Source organism: Alexandromys fortis, unplaced genomic scaffold (genome assembly GCF_014885135.2).
Source record: "Alexandromys fortis isolate MF-2015 unplaced genomic scaffold, M_Fortis_MF-2015_v1.1 scaffold_45, whole genome shotgun sequence".
In the NCBI taxonomy this organism is placed as follows: domain Eukaryota; kingdom Metazoa; phylum Chordata; class Mammalia; order Rodentia; family Cricetidae; genus Alexandromys; species Alexandromys fortis.
Window position 1 is genome coordinate 5238169 of NW_026067926.1, and position 22943 is coordinate 5261111.

The following is a 22943-nucleotide window of genomic DNA, read 5'->3' on the forward strand; positions in this document are numbered from 1 at the left end:
AGATTCTTTTCCACTCTATGGGCATCCTTCTCACTTGAGTTTCTTCCTTTTATATACAGAAGCATTTTCGTTTTACGACGTCCCATTTATCAGTTGTTGCCCTTAATTCCAGGGCGAATGGAGTCCTGTTTAGAAAGTCGTTTTCTAGACCTGCATCATATAGGGTGCTGTCAAAGTCTTCTTCCACCAGCTTCATGTTTCACATTAAGGTGGTTGATTTGGAGTTAGCTTTTGTGTTTGGTGATAGGTGACGGGTCTAATTACATTCTTCTTCACGTGGACATACACTTTTCTAAGTGCCGTTCACTGAAGATGCTTTCTTCTGTCTAACATGTTTTTGGCAACTTTGTCAAATATCAGGTGGCTGTATCTACTTGTACTCGTGTTTTTTGAATCTTCAGTTTTGTTCACTTTCAAATTTGTTCACATGAACTCACAAAAGCACATGTCTGCTTTTGTGCCAGGACCACGTTGTCTTTATTCCTATGGCTCTGTAATCTATCTTCACGTCTAGAATGTAAATCTCTCCAGCACTGTTCTTTTTACTCAGGATTATTTTAGTTATCCAGATTTTTTTTTGTGCTTCCATGCAAATCTTAGGATAGTTTTTCTATTTCTTTGAAGAATGAGATGGGAATTTTAAATGACATTATATTGAATCTGAAAATGGCTTTGGTAGAATGGCCATTTTCACAATATTAATTCCATCAGTCCATGAGCCTGTGATGTCTCTCCATTTTCTAGTGTCTATATCTCTTTATTCCAAGGTTTAAGACTGTCACTGTAGATGGCCGTCACCTCATTGCTTAGGTTTACTCATTGCTATTTATTGTAAATCGGAGTGTGTCCATGATCTCCTACTCATTGTTGGGGCACAGGAAAGCTATCCATTTGTGTGTGTGTTGAGTCTGTGTCTACCATGTTATTGGAATTGTTCATTGTTTTTTAGAATTTTTCTGGTAGAATTTTTGAAATCTCTTATATTATTATCTGTAAATAGAGACAGTTTGACTCCTTTTCCCCTGTTTTTATCTGTCTAATTCATTTCTCTTTCCTTATTTCTCTGACTAGTGCATTGAGCACAATATTGAAAAGTTAGAATAAGTGAAAGTTCTGTCTTGTTCTTGACTTCAGTGAGATTCATTTAATTGTTTTTCATTTGGAATGATGTTGTAGATTTCTCGTCTACAGCTTTTTAAAATTTATTTTTATTGAGCTCTACATTTTTCTCTGCTCCCCTCCCTGCCTCTCTCCTCCCCTTCAACGCTCCCCCAAGATCCTCATGCTCCCATTTTACTCAGAAGATCTTGTCTTTTTCTACTACCCATGTAGATTAGATCTATGTATGTCTCTCTTAGGGTCCTCATTGTTGTCTAGGTTCTCTGGGATTATGATTTGTGCACTGGTTTTCTTTGTTTAAAAACCACTTATGAGTGAGTTCATATGATAATTGTCTTTCTGTGTCTGGGTTACCTCACTCAATATGATGTTTCCTAGCTCCATCCATTTTCCTGCAAAATTCAAGATGTCATTTTTCTCTGCTGTGTAGTACTCCATTGTGTAAATGTATCACATTTTCCTTATCCATTTTTCGGTCAAGGGGCATTTAAGCTGTTTCCAGGATCTAGCTATGACAAACAATGCTGCTATGAACATAGTTGAGCACATGTCCTTGTGGCACGATTGAGCATCCTTTGGATATATACCCAAAAATGGTATTACTGGGTCTTGAGAAAGGTTGTTTCCTAATTTTCTGTGAAATCACCACACTGACATCCAAAGGGGCTGTACCAGCTTGCATTCCCACCAGCAGTGCAGGAGTGTTCCCTTTACCCCACAACCTCTCCAGCCTAAGTTCTCATCAGTGTTTTTGATCTTGGCCATTCTTACAGGTGTAAGATAGAATCTCAGAGTTGTTTTGATTTGCATTTCTCTGATGACTAAGGATGTTGAACATTTCCTTAAGTGTCTTTCATCCATTTTAGATTCCTCTGTTGAGAGTTCTCTGTTTAGGTCTGTACTCCATTTTTTTATTGGATTATTTGTTCTTTTGATGACCAATTTCTTGAGCTCTTTGTATATTTTGGAGATCGGTCCTCTGTGTGATGTGGGTTAGTGAAGATCTTTTCCCATTCTGTAGGCTGTAGTTTTGTCTTGTTGACCATGTTCTTTGCTTTACAAAAGCTTTTGAGTTTCAGGAGGTCCCGTTTATTAACTGTTTCTCTCAGTGTCTGTGCTACTGGGGTTATATTTACAGTTTTTATTATGTTAAGATGTGTTCTCTCTAGTCCTACTCTCCCTAGGATTTTATCATGAAGCTGTGTTGAATTTTGCTGAAAGTTTATTCTGCAGCTACTGAGACGATTATGCAATTTTGGTCTTTAAGTCCATTTATGAAGTTTATTATATTTATTGACTTGCATATGTTGAACTACCCCCAAATCTCTAGGCTAAATCCAACTTGGTCATGCTGTACAATATTTTTGATGTATGTGTGTATTTGGTCTGCAAGAATTTTATTGGGTATTTTAAATTCTATGTTGTGTCTTTACTTGATTTGGATATTACAGTAATATTTCTTTCATAGAGCCAGTTTGAGAGTGCTCCGTTTCTAATTTTTAAAATAGTTTAAGAAAAATTGGATGTAAATTTTCTTTGAAAGTCTAATAGAATTCTTCTGTGAACCTATCCTGAACTTTTTCTTTTCTTTTTAAGCTGGAGGGCTTTGAATTACTGTCTCAATCTCCTCATTTGCTTTCAGTCTGTTTATATTGTCGACTTCTTCCTGGTTTAATTTTGGTGGATTGACTTAATCTAGAAATTTGTCCTTTTTTAAAAAGACTTTACAGCTTAATAGAGTACAGGTTTTTCAAATATCCTGTTATGATATTCTGTATTTTTGTGGAGTCTGTTGTAATGTTTTCTTGCTCATTTCTGATTCTGTTCACTTGGGTCCTCTAATTATTTTAGCTAATTGGGCCAATATCCTGCCAATCTTATTTATTTTTTCAGAGAACCAGATTTTAGGCTTATTTATTTTTTGTATTATTTACTTTGTTTCATTGATTTTGGCTCAGACTTTATTAATTCCTGCTGTCTATTGAGTTTGGGTTTGATTTGTTCTTGTTTTTGAACTTTTGAGTTGCATCACTAAGCCATTTATTTAAGAGAAGTATTCAGTAAATGTTACCTTTCTTGGGAGAGTTGGAGTATAGGTCAGTTGTACCTCTAGGATGCAGGTACACCCACCAGGAACTTGGAACGTTACATCATTGGTAAATGTAGATGTCTATTTACATTTCTATAGGAAGTAGATTCAAAAGATCCGGATCGAGACCAAATAGAAAGTAGTCTAAACATGTTTCTTTTCCAGCTCTGTATTTTTCATATCATATGATTATACAATTAGTTTATCTTTTTAAGTTTAAATTTATTTTTTAACACATAAAACATAACATCGTCTGCATTAGTTAATGGTGAGCCATGTGATTCTCCAAATCATGAATGAATGCATTATATAATGCTGGAAGCTTTCAGAATCCTCTCCCCCAGACTTTTTAACATATGGGAACTACTGCGATCAATACAGGTGCTTTCTTTCTGCACAATAACACACTAGGACTTCTTATTCTTAATTCAGTAACCATTAATCCAATGTGTCCATCCATCCCTTCCCATTCTCCTCCACACTCACGTGATCACAATTCTACTCTCAACTTCTACGGTAACAATTTTTATTCTATATGCAAATTTAACTGTACAGTTTTTGTCTTGTCTTTCTGTGTTTCATTTGATTTTTCCATTTCTGTCTACATTGTCACAAAAGACAGAGCTTCCATTCTTTTTATGGCTAAATAGTATTCCTTTTGTATCATATTTTCTTTATCTATTCATTGACTGATATAACTCTAAGTTGCTTCTTTTCCTTGGCTATATCCATCCAGACTCTCCTTCAAAGTTATCTCCACATAACCAGTACAGCGTGAGTCTGAAAATAATAACCTTCCCTGCACGAAATCTGCAAAGGTCTCCTTTGAAGTAAAAGGAAAGGTCATGTGACAGTCATTCAAATCCTCACACAATGGCTACATATTAGTCAAGTCCACGGGTGCTGAAATCAAACTGGTGACAGTCAGTGGCTGGAAAGATGGGACATTAATCAGAAAGTGACGGCTGAGAGTTAGAGGCTTTCTTTAGGGCAACTGCTACACAAGAGTATGAATGTACCAAAGCCACTTAACTGTATGCTTGAAATGGTGACTTCTGCCAAACTTACCTAAAAAAAAAAAATACCACCATTTAGAGAAGTTAACAATTTGTGATCCTTGGCTCAAGTAATTTGGATCTAATGATGGAAGTAAAGGAATGAACAAAGGTGATCTGTGGTTAATAAGCCCTGCATGCGTCTGCTGAGCATTCTGTGAGGGATCATTCGAGTCACTGGGGCACACTGGTTACCAAACAGGCTAGAGTTAACAGTTACCAGTGAGGAGATGTGGAGACCACCTTGGAGCTGGGCTTTCATAGATGAGTAGAAATATCTAAAGTGTGAGGAGAGGCAGTTAGGCATGACCAGTTAAGGGAATTTGTGAGGATATGGGCACAAAGAGGTGCCTCTTGCATCCAGAGTCAACAAGTGTATTTGCTTCATGACTGGTGTAACAAATTATCACAAACTTGGTGGCTAAAGCCAGATTTATTTAGGTATAGAAGCCTAAAGTCAATGACGCTAGGCCATAAAGATCTTTAGAAAAGCATGCCTCCAATAGAAGCTCAAGAAGAAACTGGTCTGTTGTTGTTTTTTATTTTACTCTTTGGGGACCCATCACCAAGCTCCCAAATAAACATATGAAGTTTTACTCTTATTTATAAATGCCCAGGCATAGCTTGATTTGTTTCTTCCTAGCTTTTCTTATATTAAACTCTCCCACCTTCTTTATGCCTCTGGGTTTCTACCTTTCTCCACACTATTTCACTTTCTTTACTTCTTACTCCATGGCTGGCTGGGTGGCTGGGTGGCAGCCTCTGGTGTCTTCCTCTCCTTTTCCTTCTCTCACTTCTTCCTCCTCTCCTTCTTTTCTATTTATTCTCTATGCCTGGTAGTCCCACACATTTCTCTCTGCAGCCTAGCTATCGGCCATTCAGCTCTCTTAAAAGACAGGTGTTTTAGGCAGGCAAAGTAACACAGCTTCACAGAGCTAAACAAGTGCAACATGAAAGAATGCAATGCATCTTTGCATTATTAAACACATATTCCACAGCATAAATGAATGTAACAAATCTTAAAATAATATTCCACCACACTGACCCCTTGGTTTAACAATGCTGCAGTGGCTTGTGGCGGTATTGGCTCCTCTTCCGCCGCCACTGTTGCACCACCAGCTCTCTTGTGCGTCCCCTTCCACTCTGCCTCGCCCTCACAAGGCACTAGCCACTGGATTGTCCTTAAGGACATTTGAAAATCTCTGCCTTATAAAGCAACAAGGACAGGTTCTGGGACAAAGACAAATCTTTGTGCACACTTGTCATGCGCATGTAATACATGAGTGTGTTCTGTGAGTGGCAGGCAGTCCGACCCTGCTGTCAAGCATGACAGTGACTCCTTCACAGCCATGTGATACTAGTTCAGAAAGAGTGCCCTTAAGCAGAGGTTTTCCAACTGAGGTTCAGGGGAGATTCGACAACATTCAGTCTGCCTCAGTCACTGTCACAGAAGCCCAACCCACCTGGCATGCGCTAGAGATTTCAGGCCTGGCCTGTTCTTTCTACCAGTCCTCATTCTTTTCCTCTTCTCTGGTCACGTGGCAGCCTCATGCTCTTGTTCCCAGGCTCTGTTTGTCCTTTTAATGCACCTCACTCTTTCTGTTTATAGTTTTTGCCATCTTTCCCCAGACTCAGATTTCATTCCCACCAAACCACTTCCCTAAGCAGGAATTAGTCAAGATTGCCAGGGTAGAACCCTTCCTTTGAGATCTATCTGTTTCTCAAGCCACATTATAAAACTCCTGTCTACACATCTGTAATGAGCATTGAAACAGATTCCTCTGAATGAATAAATAAAGGGGAATATGTACTGTAGATAGAACAGGAAATTTACAGAATAAGAATAAATGCAACTTGGTGTAATGTAAAAGCATTTTTTTCTTGTGTGTGGTGTGGAAAATTACTATGGTGAAATATTAAGAGAACATTTGCCCGCTTGAAGGTTGCCACACCCATCTGACCCTGCCATATGGGGGGGGGCTGCACCCAGCAACCGTGGTAACGAAATAATCTTGCCACACAAGAGGGACCCCCACCCTTCTGTGGCCAGTTGATACTGATAACCTAGGACATCTGGTTATCGGAAGGATCAAACGAGGGCCAATTTTGAACTGACATAAAAGAGAGGGCAGAAACAGGACAGTTATCTCACTTCTCACAATGGCTTTGGCATCAGGCCTCCGTGGAAAGATAGATCCTCCAAGCCTGCCTCCTGAAAAGCAGCAATATTAAACGCCTTGCATAAACATTTAATGCTCTGTCTCCCGAAAACAGACATTTAACGCCTTGCATCCTGAATGCAAAGCCTCATTCCCTGAGAGTGGACATTGAAGGTCTGTCTCCCGAGAACAGACAAGATACTCTGCCTTTCAGAATGCTTTGCCATCCCAAGAGCAAAGCTTCGTCTTCGGACTCAAAAGCAGACAGAACACTTTGCTATCTCGAGAGTAGAGAACTAAAAGCCTTGTCTCCCGAGACTCGGTCACCCGAAAAGCCGAGTCCAAAGGCCCTACATTCTGAGATAGACTAGCACCAGGCCATAGACTACATGGTCAAGGACTGATCCAGCACCAGATACCAGCCTGGAACAGGACATCGGAACCTTATCTCCTGAGCGCAGACTACGGGGTCAAGAGTCAATCCTTGCTACCCAGCCCCCAGTGCAGTCAGGTGTCCAGCCTGAAGAAATTCAAAAAGCCCTTTTTAATCCAGGGAATACCAGGTCGTATGATGCTATTTCATGCGTGTATGAGAGGTTAAGAGAAGAGCATAGACGTGTTAATACATATGTTTAGTGTGTGACATGTTAAGAGATATCTTACGGATAATTGATAAGATTAGGAAATGTTAATGGATAAATTAAGGTTAAGAAGTGTTTTATAGATAAGTAATGGATAAGTTGTATTATGGTTAAGGAGTGTTTTATGGATAAGTGATAAGTTAGATTAAGGTTATGAATTGGTCTTATGTATTAGGATTAGTAGGATTAATAATTGTGATACTGAAGTGCCTGTGTGTTGCCCATTATCAATCCCCCATGCCTATTAAGATTGTAATCCCCATTGATGCATTGGATATTAAAGTTGCTAGTAAAGAATCATTATAAAAACAATTCTCTTGCTTGGTCTGGTCACTCATCGCTCTCTGGGGAAAAGGGCACAGAGTCCTCATAGATATTACTTGAAAAGAACCTGGAGCTGAAGTCCCCCAGTTCGTAACAGATCAGAATTCCCATCCAATATAAAACCCCTGTAGGTATGGACTTTAGGCCTATCCATTCACTTTGGGTTTCTATCCCAATACTTTGCATATTAATAATCTATATTTATGGAATAAACATAGTTATTGGTTCATATGACATGTATTGGTAGAAATGAATTAAAAGTGGAATTCTTAGGCTGGTGGGATGGTTCACTGGGTAAAGGCACTTGTTGCTACACCTGCCAGCCCAAGTTTAATTCTCAGCCCCATGGGGAGGAGAGAGAGATGCTAGGGTTGTCCTCTGATCTCTATGTGTGTGCTGTGGCACAAATTGCCTCTCCCCAGACCCCAGACACACAAAATAAATAAGAATGGAGTTTATTTTTAAGCAGATTATTTGAGAAATTAGAGAATTTTCTATGCATCTTAAGATACATCTGTTGGACTACACAGATGTGTACATATGTCAAAATTCAGCAAATAAATTTTAAACATTACAAAATATATTTATCAAAAGAAAATTTCTAAGTTAAATAATAAAAAGAATATTTAATGTCTAAAATTAACTTTGAAGTATTTTAAATGGGTTAATAGGTACATAAAAGTAAAGTAAAAATGTTGCAATGGTAGGATAGGGGTGACACATATAGGGACATTCGAATTCAAAAACTTCAATTTAGCTGTGTTTGAAATATTCTCAGAAAATTAGTATGTATTCATAGTGTGCATTCACAGTGAGAGTCACGCAGGCCAGGAAAACAGCAGTGGTTTCCTGCAGTGTGGAGAGGGCAACAGGAAGTGAGGCAAAAACGTGGGGACTTGGGACGATCATTCAGAATGGCACTCAAAAGATAGGGAGCTGGATGTGTCCGAGACACAGGAATAAGCGCTGACCCGACTGTATGATTGCACCTTACAAACTGAGTGGATTAACTAGCTGCACTACAGTGATGTTGGCTTCAGAAATGTCAGCAGAATCCTCACACTTGACCCTTGGTCCACTGAGCTTGTCCCCAGTGCGACCCCAGATACACACCTGTGAGGATCGATAAGGTGGTGGTCTTTCCTGCCCCATTATGTCCCAGAAGAACGGTGATCTGCCCCTCGTACAGGTTCAAAGATAAGTCTTGTACTGCCATCACGGTACTACCTTTTAATGTGAATTTCTGTAAAGGGAAAACAAGGACTAATTTGATTACTGTCACCTGTAAACCAGGACTCAGTAATTATTCAGAGTTGGAGAAAAGTGCCATTAATCTCAAGGTTGGAGGAAAAAAACAAAATGAGATTCAATTAACAAACAATGCTTACAAGTCTCCCGTTGTTGCTCTGTTCCAGTCTTAAAGCTGATAGAACCCCATCCAGCCTCAATCAGCCCCAGTCAGCCCCAGTCAGCCCCAGTCAGCCCCAGTCAGTCCTTCTCCAATGTTTTCAGAATGATCTGCTGAAAGTCCCACTGCATTTTACCAGCTTGTAGCCACTCCAGACTCTACTTGTTGCACCTAAAGAGAACACTGTCGCCTATGATCTTATCTGCATGAGCTACACAACTATTTGCCTAGCTACACATTCCAAAATGTGGGGCTGACGGGCCTCAGACATCTCTGTCACACTAAGAAGTCATCAGTTAGTAATGGGTGGGAACCGTTTACTGAGAACTGGTGTCGCATGCGCTCTGAGGGTAGCTGTGAAGACGCCATACACAGGACCTTCCCCCATGACAGAAAACTGTTATCGGAGAACGGGAAAACGTGTGCATATATACAATGGTACAAGTAGAGCTTAGAGCCACGCTCCTGTAAATATGTCAGATTCTTAACAAGGAAGAAAGGCATTTTAGCAGCTGGCACATGGGAGCAGGCACCGTGCAAACCGTATGTCTAACAGTGGACAGGAACTTGCGAGGACTAATTGGACACACCGTTCTCCACCAGCGCCTGAAAGAAGCAGGGCTTGGGATAAGAGAGCAAACTGCACGTGGACCGCTTGTCACCTCGGTGAACATCCACTCTGCTCTCCATTTAAGTCACTTTGGTTGCCTTAAGTTAAACTTTTTCCCCTGAATTTGTGAACTGCCATTTTCTTTTAAGTGGTGTCTTAAACAAAAATAAAAATCCAATGTGTGCCATCAGCCCATTGAGAGGGGATAACTGGGTGGGCTTTGGGTCACTCACAGCTTTAAAGCCATCTGCGGCCCCCACAGTTTCTGCTTTCTCTCTCCATCCTAACTTGAACTCCAGCCTGCCTTGGTGCTGTGTGACACACAGAACTGCAGACTTTCTGCTGCAGGCGTGAAGCTGACCCCGACCTTCAGCAATTCCAGGCACTCACGGTGCTATTTAAGGTTTTCACCAAACACTGAGACATGAACTCTTGCTAAAAACACCTAGACATTAGCTCCTGCCCTGAACCAAGGTCCTTAAAGCCCTATCTAAAAATCTTTCATCTGACCTCTCTGTTCTGTAGACACACTGAAGTACATTCATATTCTCCCTCCCTCCTAAGTCATCTCCCTTCCTCCCATAGTGCTGCTAGTCCAAGATGAAACTTCCCCTTGATGTCTAGAAGATACTACCTCACAGCAGACATTCGTCCTCTGGTTTTTTACAATTTTCCCTCCGGCTTTTCCACAATGTCCCCCGAGTACCACGTATAAGGTATTACTAGGGTGCACTGTAGTTACGCAGATGGGGGCTGGCCACCCACGGCTCACAGGCTCTAAGCTGGGTAGGACTTATTATTGCTTTTCTTTCTAGACAGCTTCACAGCAGTTTCTGATAGGATGAGACCTAGTCCTGAGAGAGGAGGCTTCCAGGTCCATTACAACTTAATTTCTCCAAGTCCTAAGTCCAAAATACGGGATCTTCTGGGAGACAAACAAGGACAATAAGAATTATATTCTTTTCTTTGACATTTTGGGCTTTCTAATTATTCATCTTTTACTGTTTTCCCCACTCTGGTGAGAACAACACTATGAGTTTAGTTTATGGTGAGATTGCATCATGATGGGCTTATGGCATCTTTTGAAAGCATTCCATATGTACTTGCTTTCTGAATTTGCTGAACACAGTATGCTTATGGGGTCATATAAATAAATTATGGGCTTCAGTTGTTTATATATTCACTGACTAGTCTGTTTCTATGTTCATAGTCTTACTATTTTTCTATTTTTATTATTTTAAAATTATTTTCTTTAATATACTGATTATTATTTTTAAATCTGTGCCTACTAATCCTAACATCTCTAGCATGTTCCTGTTAAAGCTCTTCTGCTGTAGATGTTCACTGTTAGTTATGGTCACTACTTCATGCTTCTTCACATGTCTAACACGTTTGCAGTTGTTCAATAGACTTGGTAGGAGAAAAGCATGGCTATGTGATAGCTGTTATTGTCCAACGGAGAGCAACCCTATACTTGATTAAATACACAGAGAAGAGGTGTCACTTCCATCTGATCTGGGACCCAACAGAGCAAAGACAGATTTGGGGGTTTTGTTAGTTCACCTCCAGCTCATTTCTGCTCGAGCCGGCCCTCTTGCTTCTTTATAGACTGTCATGCAGATCTAAATTTCTTCAGTTTCTTTTGTCTTAGGGTTTGGAATTATTTCTTTAGTCTATTTTATTTCCAAGCTCCAAAATTGACTTTGTTTTTAGAGTACCCCAAGAATAGAGATTTCATGCTTCCTTTTAGAGCCATAGCACCTCATAGGCAGCCATACAGATCACTAAATGACTGGCCATCTGTCTAGATCCTCCAAGCTTTGAATCTCTCATACCAGCAGCTATGATTCCCTCTCTTCCCACCCTCCCAAAAAACCTTTATATGCATCTCATTATTCTAGTAGACTTCTTTTGTGTGTGTGTGGGGGGGGTGCTCAGTCCATGGTTATAATAAGCACATGGCTTCAGAGGAGGAAAATACACAGACCTTCTAAATTCAGCTTAGAAGGCTTATCATCCGTGAGTATTGTAAATAATCTGTTCCTTGTTGATTTGACAGATGTCTAGTTATCTGATGTGCTCATTTCTGTATCCCTAACACCAATCATCTTCTAGAAAACAATGAATTCTCAGAAGCCAATTGTTGAATGTCTTGAGTAAACAATCAATGCTACAGAAAAGGGCCGTGGATCAGCTGAACACTCATGACACTCCGTATGCAAGCTCGAGGAGAGAGCTGGGAAAATGAACTACCGTAACAGCAGAGCTGTGTGTCAGCATGATTCTGAATGAACCACTCAAACAATCAAGGAGCATGCTGGGGCAATTCTGCAGGCAAAGAAAGCTGAAGAGAAGAGAGACAACAGAAAGAGCACAATGTACCTCCTTTGCTATAGCACTACCATAGTAGGAAAATGGCTACTAAATGATGTTAGTAAATACCCAAAGAGAACCAGCGGAAAGGCTGCTTGACACCTGTGCTAATGTCATCAAAGCAGAAGGTGGGGGCAGCTCAGTGGGGGAAAGGAGCCACATGACCAGTCCTCCACTGGCCCTTAACCCGGCAAATAGCAGAAACTCTGAAAAAAATTCAATTGCCACAAATTATGAAATTAGACATCCAAATTAAGTTGGAATAGTTCTTTGGGAGGCAAGGGAATGTCAGCAGGTATGAGTTTCCTGGAAAAAAAAAAATACACTCTTTCAGAATCAGAAATGAACAAAAGCCTAACAATTCTTTTTTGCCAATATTTTGACATAAAATAGTGCAAACAGTATAAATTCTAACTTGTAAAACAAATCAGGGCATAATTTTCAACTATCTGATAAATGCTGCATCTTGACTCCACCATGGAGGATCTTGGAGGATACCGTTATTAGCTATATGGAGGAGAGAAATAACAGTATGTTTAGAGACAGACTTTCATTATGAAATCCAAGGTAGTTAAATTCACTATTTCTCTGCTCCAGCCTCCCCCTCCACAAAGGGCTGGGATGACAAACCAGTGCCGCGATGCCCAGGCAAGCACACAGACGCGTGATTCTCTTCTATACACTTAAAGTTTATCTTACTAAAAGACTCTTAATTGGCATGGTTGTAGAGTTATGGCTTTGTCAAACATTTAATCTTCATAGATAATCTCCTATCAAGAAACAAAAACCTGTTGAATAAATACCTTGTACAAATGTTGAATCTGGATGCCAGCCACTAAGCCAACAGGTTCAGGCTCAACAAAATCATTTGTGGGTAGGTCAGTGACTTGGCTCTCTTCCTTGCTTGAGGATGGTTCTCCAAACCAGTAGGTTTTCTAAAATAACAACAGCCAAAATAATAATATTGGAATACAATGGAGTAATAATAATAACATTGGAAAGTTAAGTGCTCTAAAGATTTCAAAGTTCTCGGGCTCATTTCACTCTAGTTTTGAAGAGAGTTACAATAACTGACTTTATGATGTGAAGCAAATTGTCTGTCTGTACTATGAATTTCTAGATACAACCACAGAACACATATTGTGCTTAAAGCTCAGCTTTTCAAAAGAAAGTCAACGAAGTTGCCTCAGAAGTGCCTAGTGAGCAGCGCTGCCTCACTCTGAGTCAGATCTTTCTAGCACGGTTGATCTATTCATTGTGGATATCCTACAACTTCTCAGTGAGTCTGTATGGATAAAATAATTTTCATAAATATTAAACCACTTTGATTTTCCCCCTAAACTGTCCGTTTTACTGATGTTATATGTGGTGATATTTTGTTTGTGTTTTAACAATTAAAGCTTGCCTGGAGATCAAAGTGCAGAGTTAAGCCACTAGAGGCCAGGCAGTGGTGGCTCACACCTTTAATCTCAGGATGTGGGGGACAGTTGGACCTTTGTTAGTTCAAGGCCACCCTGGGCTACACGAAATTGATCCGGGTTAAAAGAGAAACAGCTCACACAAAGGTAATCCCAGCACTAGGGAGGTGGAGACAGGAGTGTATGACTCAGTGGAGAGAGGAATATAAGGTGGGAGGAGACATAAGCTCGGTGCAGTCTGAGCAGCAGTCAGTCTGAAGACAGGACCGCCCTTTTGGTCTGAGTACTGGTAGAGATAAGAACTCTCTAGTGGTTGGCCACTTTGCTTCTCTGATCTTTCAGATTTCACCTCTAATATCTGACTCTAAGTTTTTATTATTAAGAACAATTAGGACTCATGCTATAGTTATACAAACAATGAAAGGCAAGTCCATGGTGTCTCAGTTCAAAACCAAGAAGGACAACATACTGTACTGTGTAGTCCCTGTCTTCCTTACAATTTAAATATTTATAGAGGAAAGCCTGCTCCACTTAATTATATATTTAACAAAGTTATTAAGTTTTGATCCTTAAAACATATAGCATCTCTGATCACCCTTCATGATAGTCACAAATAATATAAAATATCTCTGGGTAACTCTAACTAAACAAATGAAAGACCTGTATGACAAGAGATTTAAATCTTTGAAGAAAGAAATTGAAGAAGACAACAGAAAATAAAAAGATTTCCCATGCTCTTGGGTAGGTAGAATTAACATAGTAAAAATGGCAATCTTAGCAAAAGCAATCTATAGATTCAATGCAATGCCCAAGAAAATTCTGCACAGAGCTCAAAAGAACAATACTCAACTTCATATGGGGAAAAAAAAAACCAGGATTGCCAAAACAATCCTGTATGGTTGGAGATATCACCAGCCCTGACTTCAAACTCTACTATAGAGCTACAGTAATGAAAACAGCCTGGTATTGGCGTAAAAACAGACAGAAGGAGCAATGGAATTGAATCGAAGACACAGATATCAATCCACACACCTACGAACACCTGATTTTTGGCAAAGAAGCTAAAAATACAAAATGGAAAAAAGAAAACATCTTCAACAAATGGTCTTGGCATAACTGAATGCCAACATGTGGAAAAATGCAAATAGATCCATATCTATTGCCATGCACAAAACTCAAGTCCAAACAGATCAAAGATCTCAACATAAAACTAACCACACTGCACGGTGAACCTCAGAAAAGGGAAAGTGGGAAGTACACTTGAATGCACTGGCACAGGAGACCACTTCCTAAATAGAACCCCAGTAGCACAGACTCTGAGAGAAACAATTAATAAATGCGACCTCCTGAAACTGAAAAGCTTCTATAAAACCAAGAATATGGTCAACAAGATAAAACAGCAGTCTATAGAATGGGAAAAGATCTTCACCAACCCCACATCAGACAGAGGACTGGTCTCCAAAATATACAAAGAGCTCAAGAAATTGGTTATCAAAAGAACAAATAATCCAATAAAAAATGGAGTACAGACCTAAACATATAACTCTCAACAGAGGAATCTAAAATGATTGAAAGACACTTAAGGAAATGTTCAACATCCTTAGGCATTAGAGAAATGCAAATCAAAACAACTCTGAGATTCCATCTTACACCTGTAAGAATGGCCAAGATCAAAACACTGATGAAGAGGATGTGGAGTAAAGAAAATACTCCTTCATTGCTGGTGGGAGTGCAAACTTATACAGTTCCTTTGGAAATCAGTATGGTAATTTCTCAGAAAATTAGGAAACAATCTACCTCAAGACATGGCAATATCACTTTTGGGTATATACCCAAAGGATGCTCAGTCATACCACATGGACATTTACACAACTATGTTCAAATTAGTGTTATAATAACCAGAACCTGGAAACAATGTAGATGGCCTTCAATCAAAGAATGGATAAAGAAAAGTCAGTACATTTACACAATGGAGTACTATAAAGTGGTAAAAAAATTGACATATTGAAATTTGCAGGCAAATGGATGGATCTAGAGAAAAAACATCTGAAGTGAGGTAACTCAGACCCAGAGAGACAAATATAATATGTACTCGCTCACAAGTGGCTTTTAGACATAAAGCAAAGAAAAAAACAACCTACAATTCACAACCTCAGAGAACCTAGACAACAAAGAGGGCCCTATGAAAGACATACATGGATGGACAAAGGAAGGAGAAAACAACAAGATCTCTTGAATAAATTGGGAGTGTGGGGGTCACAGGAGAGGGTAGAAGGAGAATGTGGTGGAAGGGACAGGAGTAGAGAAAATTGTATAGTGCAAAAAAATAAAAATAAAATACAGCATCATCCCAACAGAGACAGAAAATGTGTTTGGCAAAAATCAGAATATCTTCATTATAAAAATGCTCAAAAAAATAAAGTGTGGTAAGAATTTACTCAACACATTAAATACTATTATAAGTCCACAGCCAACATCATCTCAAATTGGAGAAGATTGAAAGTGTTTCCTCTAACATCTGGAACAAGGGTGTTCATATTTTTACCATTCTTATTTAGTACAGTAGTGGAAGTTTTAGCCATGCAATTAAGTTAGAGAAATAAATAAAGGTCACCCAAATAGGGGAGGAGGAGTCAGATGGTTTCAGTTTGCAGGCAATAACTGAAAAAATCTAATGAGCTTCACCAGTTAACCCACAGAAACGAAGAGACTTTTAAAGATACTAAAAACAAACTAATTGTAATAAATAGAAATCAAGAAAATAATCACAACAATAATAACAATAGCTACAAAAAGTGCCTGTGGTAAATTTAATCAAATACCAGACTTCTATAACAAAATTTTGAAATTCTGAAGAAATTAAATAAGATACTAAAACACAGGGCTTGTTGGTCATCAGCCTCCTTCCAGGTTCAGTGAGAGGCCCTGTCTCAAAGGAGTAAGGTGGAAAGTGACAGAGGAAGACACTGAACATCTTCCACTGGACTATATGCATGTGCTTATATGTGTGCATGGACACACACACACATCTGACCATAAAATCAACATTTCTTGTCTTTCCCTGTATTGTAAAGTTATGGTATCTAACCAGGGTAAGCTGGAACAACAACATACACAGATGAATGGAACACAACATAGAATCCAAATATAATCCCATATATGTATAGGAAGTTAGTTTTTGACAAAGGTATCAAATATTAAAAATGTATTGAATTTTAAAAGTCTCTTCAGTAAATGTTGTTGAGAAAACTGGATATCTGTGTACAGAAAGAGGTCAGATACCAATCTTTCAGCACATATGAGATCAAACACCTAAAACTACTAGAAGAAAAATGGGGTGATGCTTTAAGACATCAGGATAGGCGATACTTTTTTTTTATAATAAGATTCCCACAGCACAACAACAAAAGCAAAATCAGCCCAATGGAATCACGCTGAGCCAAGAGTCATCTGCAAGCAGGTGTGACGGCCAACACAGCAAAGCATACCTGTGAAATGGGAGAAAGTATCTTTAAACCAGTTGTCCAAAAGCAGTGTTTTCAGAAGATAGGGGCAACTGAAACCTCTCAATATTGAGAAAAACAAATGCCATGCAATCTCAAAATGGCAAATTATATGAATAGGTATTTCTCAAAAGACATACAAAGGGCCAGCAAGTAAAAATTACTCAAAATCACTACAGGAGGACAGATCAAAATCGCAAGGATATTTCATCACACACAGTCACATGACTATTAGCATAAACACAAACACACAAACGCAGCCTGAATGTGGAAAGGATGCTCACGCACTGCTAGTGGGAATCTAAATTAGTACATCCATTAAGTAAAACGGCACAGAAGTTCATCATAAGAACAAAGATACAAACAGCAACTCCGTGGCTGGGCGGACACACAATGTTTACCGCAACATCATTCTCAGTTGCCAAGACGCAGATTTGATGGATGAATGACATAGAAAATAGGGCATACTCATGCAAATGAAATATGGTTTGATCATAAAAGAAGACTGTGCCATTTGCTTACCTTGACATTGATGGAGGAGGGTCTAGGTGTTACTTTCATTGGTTAATAAAGAAACTGCCTTGGCCCTGATAGGACAGAAAATGAGGTAGGCGGAGTAGACAGAACAGGATGCCAGGAGAAAGAAGCCGAGTCAGTCAGTCGCCATGACTCTCCTCTCCGAGATGGATGCCTGTTAGACTCATCCCAGTAAGCCACACTCAAGTGGCAATACGGATATTAGAAATGGGTTTGATCAATATGTAAGAGATAGCCAATAAGAGGTTATAACCAATGGGCCAGGCAGTGTTTAAAAGAATACTATTTCTGTGTAATTATTTCGGGGCATAAGCTAGCCAGGCGATGGGGAGCTGGGGCGGCAGGAATGCAGCCCGCTGATCTTACTACATGACATGTGTATCTGAAGGAAATAACGTTAAACAAAATAACCCATATACAGGAAGACATATGTATTAATATATATATAGATCGATAGATATATATATATATGAGATGTCATATATATGATGTTCCCATGCATTTGTGGAAGCTAAAAAATGCTGATTTCTTAGAAATGAGTCACTACAGGCTAGGCAATGGAGGGAGAAAATGGGAAAAATGAACTTAGAGGGAATATGACCTACTGTTCTAGAGCATGGTAGGGTGACTATAATTTACAGTAATCTATTAATGTATCTTCTACAGGACTAAAAGAGAGGAATTCAAAGTTTTTCAAAACAAAGAAATGATAATGCAAATGGCAATTAACCTGATTTAATCAAATATCCATCATATGTGTATATTAAAATTATATACCACTGTCCATAAATATGCAGGCTTTATTTATATCAATAAAAATTTAAAAATAGACATGGGTACAATTTGTCCTCTCCTAACTAGGGTCTACAGATATTACCATGTATCCATTCAGACGGGATTTCTTTGCAGAAAATAATTTCATTCCATAAATACATATGGCAAACAACAGAGTTATAGTGCAGCAAGAATGAGGAATTGTGGTGGCTAATCTTCATTGTCTACTTAATTACCTTGAGATTTGCCAAGGTACTCAGTAAAACACATTTCTGAGTATGTCTCTGAGAGGTTTTCCAGAGAAAAATAACTAAGGCGAAGAAACAATCTTGACTATGCGCAGCAACACCCAGTAACCCAGGCACTGACAGAATAAAGGTGAAGAGGGCAAGATCCCACCAGCAAAGACATCCCGGCTCTGTTTCTTGACCTCTGAGATGAGCAGCTTTGTTCTGTCAGGCTCTGCCTCTCCTCATCTCAAAGCGACATGGCTATGGGACTGCAGACTGAAGCCTGAATCAATCTTTAACTTGTTCCTCTCAGTTGTTTGTTGCTGGAACAGGAGATCTAGACCACAGCCCCCAGGAAGAGACTGTTAACTTAATCCTGCTTATTCTTTGCAAACTAGCTACAGAAGGACTAGGGGTTCTAAACAACGTGTGTGAAGGTGCACTCACCTGCAGGAAAAAGTTCCAGGGCTTAGGTATACCATACTTCCCTGGAAAGACAGCATCTATGTACCAGGCCACAATGCCATACAGAAAAGCAGTAAATAAAAACATTCCTATTATATGAGCCAAAGTTAAGTCATCATCGGCATTTATTTTTGTAGCGATGTTGTACCACTGAGCACCATGCCCTGAAACAAAATGGAAGACAGTTATTTCAGATGTCCCACAATGGCTGAAGCAAACATGTAGGTCCTCGGGTTCATAGATAAACACAAGGAAAACCAGGAATGTTAAACATGCAGTATTGACTCTTCAAAGAAGCAGATATATAACCTATTTTTCTCCCAAAAAGCTAGGAATGGAAATGGTGAATAGCATGGTGCCCTGTGCGCTATCTCTATGGCTAGCCCACACTGGCTCCCTCGGACCCTTGTCTTGAGACTGTCTATCTCAGTCAATCTATAGCACTCTCTTCCCCCACACCCGTATCATGAGCATTGTCTGCTTTCTTAGTTAACCTACAGAAACTATCCTGGAATATGGAAGATGGCACTTGTACTTTACAACAGCTTCAATGTAGTCATGTCTTAAGCTTTTTATGAACAGGGAATTGAGTTCATTATCACCAGGAAATTATATTCCAAATTTGCTGTGTTTCAGTTTGCCTAAAATAAACTAGCCAGGGTCAGATTTTTGAAGTTTGAACCAACACTGACTACTGAGTCTTGTTGAACCAGACTTCCATCTTGCCTCTTGCATATCAACAATGTGCTGGCCACAGTGTTTGTAGAGACCCCCACCATTCCCAGCGGCTTTGAGATTAACTAAGGAAGAAATTGCCCTTGCCAATGCTGTTGAGTTGTTATTTGGGGATGCCCTTACATTTAGGTTGCCCAGGAGGAAAAGGGAGCAAACAGTAATGGAAGGAGACTTCTAGCCAAGTCCAACTAAAAGTTACAGGGATGTAAACAATCACACAAAATCATAGAACCATTAATACAAATATCTGTGTTGCAAGACAGCAGTACCCCAGTTCTCTAAGGCAAATCATCATGACAACAATCAAGAATACATATAAACTTCTACTCGTCAGTAAGAAGAAACAAGGTTCAACTTATGTTTTCCAGGCTAGCATGTAGGAGACTGGAAGTTACTGCTGGGTAAAAGTAAAAGCTGCACTGAACAAACACAAGAAAAATGAAAATATGAGACAGTGCACTCCTTAACTCCTTAAAGTGAATAACTAGTAACAGGTTCCAAAGATATCGAAGTGTGTGATATGCCAGATGAAGAATTCAATGGAATGATTTTAAAAGAGGCTAGTGAATACAGATAGTCAAATGAATTAAGGAAGATAATTCAAAATATAAATGAAAGATGTAGTAAAAACTCGCAATTTTGAAACAGAATTCAAGAGAAACTTTTAAAATTAGAAGCTCTGTAAATCAAGCATAATAGCCTCAACAGACAGATCAGTTAAAAGAAAGAGTATCAGACTTTGAAATACTACATTCTAGAACAAAAAACAAAACACAAGATCTCCAAGACATCACCAAATGACCAAATATCTGTCTAATCAGCATCCCCAGGGGAGAGGGGCTACAGGTTGAGGATCCAGAAGGTCTAGTCAATGAAATAATACCCCAAGGCATCCAAATGTTGGTAAAAATGTAGACTTTTTAAGGTACAGGAAGCACTTAGAACAGCAAAAATAAATTACACTCCTCCAGAGTTAGATCTTTGAAAATCCAGGACAAATAGAGAATAGTAAAACAAGCACGAGAGATGGACCAAGTAACACACAGAGAGAAACTAACTGGAGTGAAAGTAGGTTTCTTGGAGGAAACACTAGACGACGGAGGGGACAGAATGATGGAAATATGGAAGAACTAGCAGCAATACCACTCAGAGGTATGGATACAAACTGAAGTCCAGGTGGCACCTGCACACCTTTGTTTGTTGAGAGAATATACAAAATATGAAACAAGTTAGACACCTGTCACAAGGCAAAGGGATAAAGAACATTGGCCAACATGCACAGTAGAATATTATTCAGAAATAAAGAAGAATGAAATCTTCATTTGCAGTAAACTGGGTGGAGCTAGAAGTTATCTTGCTAAGTAAAATGAGCCAGACACAAGTGAAAAAGCAGTATTTTTGTAATACGTGGGAATAGTGAAAAAAGATGACCTGAAAGTTAAAAAAAAAAGCTACAAGATAGTAAGAACTATTCAACAGGAAGAATTGAGATAGGATAGGAAATCAATGACCATCAAATCATGATACATGAAAGTATAGAAATATCACAATCCTATTGATTTATATAAATAATATATATTAGAAATTAAAATAAAAACAAAACAGAAAAGTTGAAAGATCCGCAAAGAGATTATGTGGTGGTTTGAATGAGAATGGCCCCAGAGGCTCACGTTTGAATGCCTGGTCCCCATCGGTGGAACTGATTGGGAAGAGTTAGGGGATGTGGCCCTGCTGGATGAGGTGTGTCACAGAGGTGGGCTCTGAGGCTTCCAAGGCCTCCCATCATCTTGAGTGTGCCTGCCTTCTGCTTGCAGCTTTAGGATGTGAGTTCTCATCCTAGCGTCATGCCTTTGCTCTGCCCTCATGGGCCCTAACCCTCAGAAACCGTAAGCCCAGAGAATGCTTCCTTTTGTGAGCTGTCTTGGCCATGGTGTTTTAGCATAGCAGTAAAAGCCTAAGACAGGCTGTATCTGTAAAGAGCAAGAACAATAAAAGTTCAGCAAAGAAACATCTAAGCATGTATGTTTTCACTATGTACCTTACCAAATATTTAAAGGACAATTAACACCAGTTTTTCTCAGACTCTTCCAAAGAGAAAACAGATGAAGAATGAAATAATTCCTATGTCAATATATAAGGTCAGCATTATGACAATATACCAAAATTAAACAAAGACATCACAAAAAGAATCATAGAAACTTCTCCAGTTATAGGATGCAAGATTAAAACACAAAGCCCATTGTACTAACAATAACAAAGAATGAAAACACAATGCCATTTACCATCATTCTAAATAAAGCTAAACACTTAAGCATATTCTTTGATAGACCACAACCCTGTCTGGATTTTTCTCAGTGGGACAAATTCATCTATGAAAAAGCTAAAATCATATCAGTGGTGAAACACTGACACCTTTCAGTGTGACAAGCTCCTGTTGTCTGGGGTGACAAAATTATCCCCTAGAAGAGACATAGATAGGCATATGCACACAAACATAAATACCTACTTTATTACTTGTAATATTGCTTATGTAATTTTTAGTTCTCCTGTACATGTATATTTATGTCCACAGTAAGTACATACATAATACACACAACACAATGCTTTATGATAAAGCCTGTATGAGAGACCACTCGAACACACTTGAACCATGCTCTCCCCCACCCCTGTATGTCCGGTCCTTTCCTTCCCGGTTGTAAATTAATGAAGGTGCTACCACCAGGGGAGACTTACCCTTCATTTCCATCTTGCATATCAAGTCAGCCCCGAAAGCTAGCGCTGTGTTTGTGATGAGGCTGAGAGCCAGCTTCCCCGCGAGGCTTGTCTGACCATATGTCTGAGCTATGATTAAGTAAGGAAAAAATGTGAGAAAGTGGAGGAAACCTGCAACGGAAGAGGCCACAGACGCTGGAAAGGGAGAAGGAAAAGATGGTTAGTCGACACAAGCTGCAGCAGCGAGAAACAAAGAGGGGGGGCTCTTTCAGCCACCCCCACATCACCTGCATCTTGCACTGTGCCTAGCGCACAGAAGGGGCCCCATAGAGACTCTGACTTAAATGAATAGTATGAGAAGATGTGTTCCTTAAACTGATCCAGTGGCATCTGAAACTGAGGGTCCCTCTCAGTCAACTCTCAGGATGTCTCATGGAAGGCGCCTCCAACTCACCTCTGTCAAAGAGTGTGCTGATCATGAAGCCAAGTAACATTGAGGAGATGGCAAAACACAGGAAATAGAAGGCAATGAACAGCGGGTCGCTGTGTTGAAAGACTCTCTCGTGTGTAATCTGATGACATAATTAGAAAGCTGGTTTAATCCCAAGTGAAGTGATGAGGGAAAAAAGGCGCGAAAGTAAAGGAAAATACTAAGGGCTGGCCCCAGTGAAGTAAGTCATGCCACTCAGAGATTTTGAAGGCATTGCCTACAGAAGGGACAGTCACCTAGTCTCTTTTTCACCTTCTGATCGACTAGACCTTTTGAACGTCCACAGTGGAGTCAGGGCAAA

At 39.5% G+C, this 22943-nt stretch overlaps 1 protein-coding gene across 2 annotated transcripts in view; it reads right to left on the bottom strand.

Moving 5' to 3' along the window:
* The window catches only part of LOC126502371 (phospholipid-transporting ATPase ABCA3-like), a 91353-nt gene that overhangs the window by 44711 nt on the left and 23699 nt on the right, over nucleotides 1-22943 (bottom strand). For both annotated transcript variants that reach the window (XM_050143317.1, XM_050143316.1), the window contains 5 exons: nucleotides 22607-22724; nucleotides 22174-22347; nucleotides 18688-18869; nucleotides 12582-12713; nucleotides 8501-8630 (listed from right to left, as the gene is read on the bottom strand). In XM_050143317.1, coding sequence (XP_049999274.1) covers nucleotides 8501-8630; nucleotides 12582-12713; nucleotides 18688-18869; nucleotides 22174-22347; nucleotides 22607-22724 — 736 coding nt within the window. The remainder of the gene's footprint in view (nucleotides 1-8500; nucleotides 8631-12581; nucleotides 12714-18687; nucleotides 18870-22173; nucleotides 22348-22606; nucleotides 22725-22943) is intronic.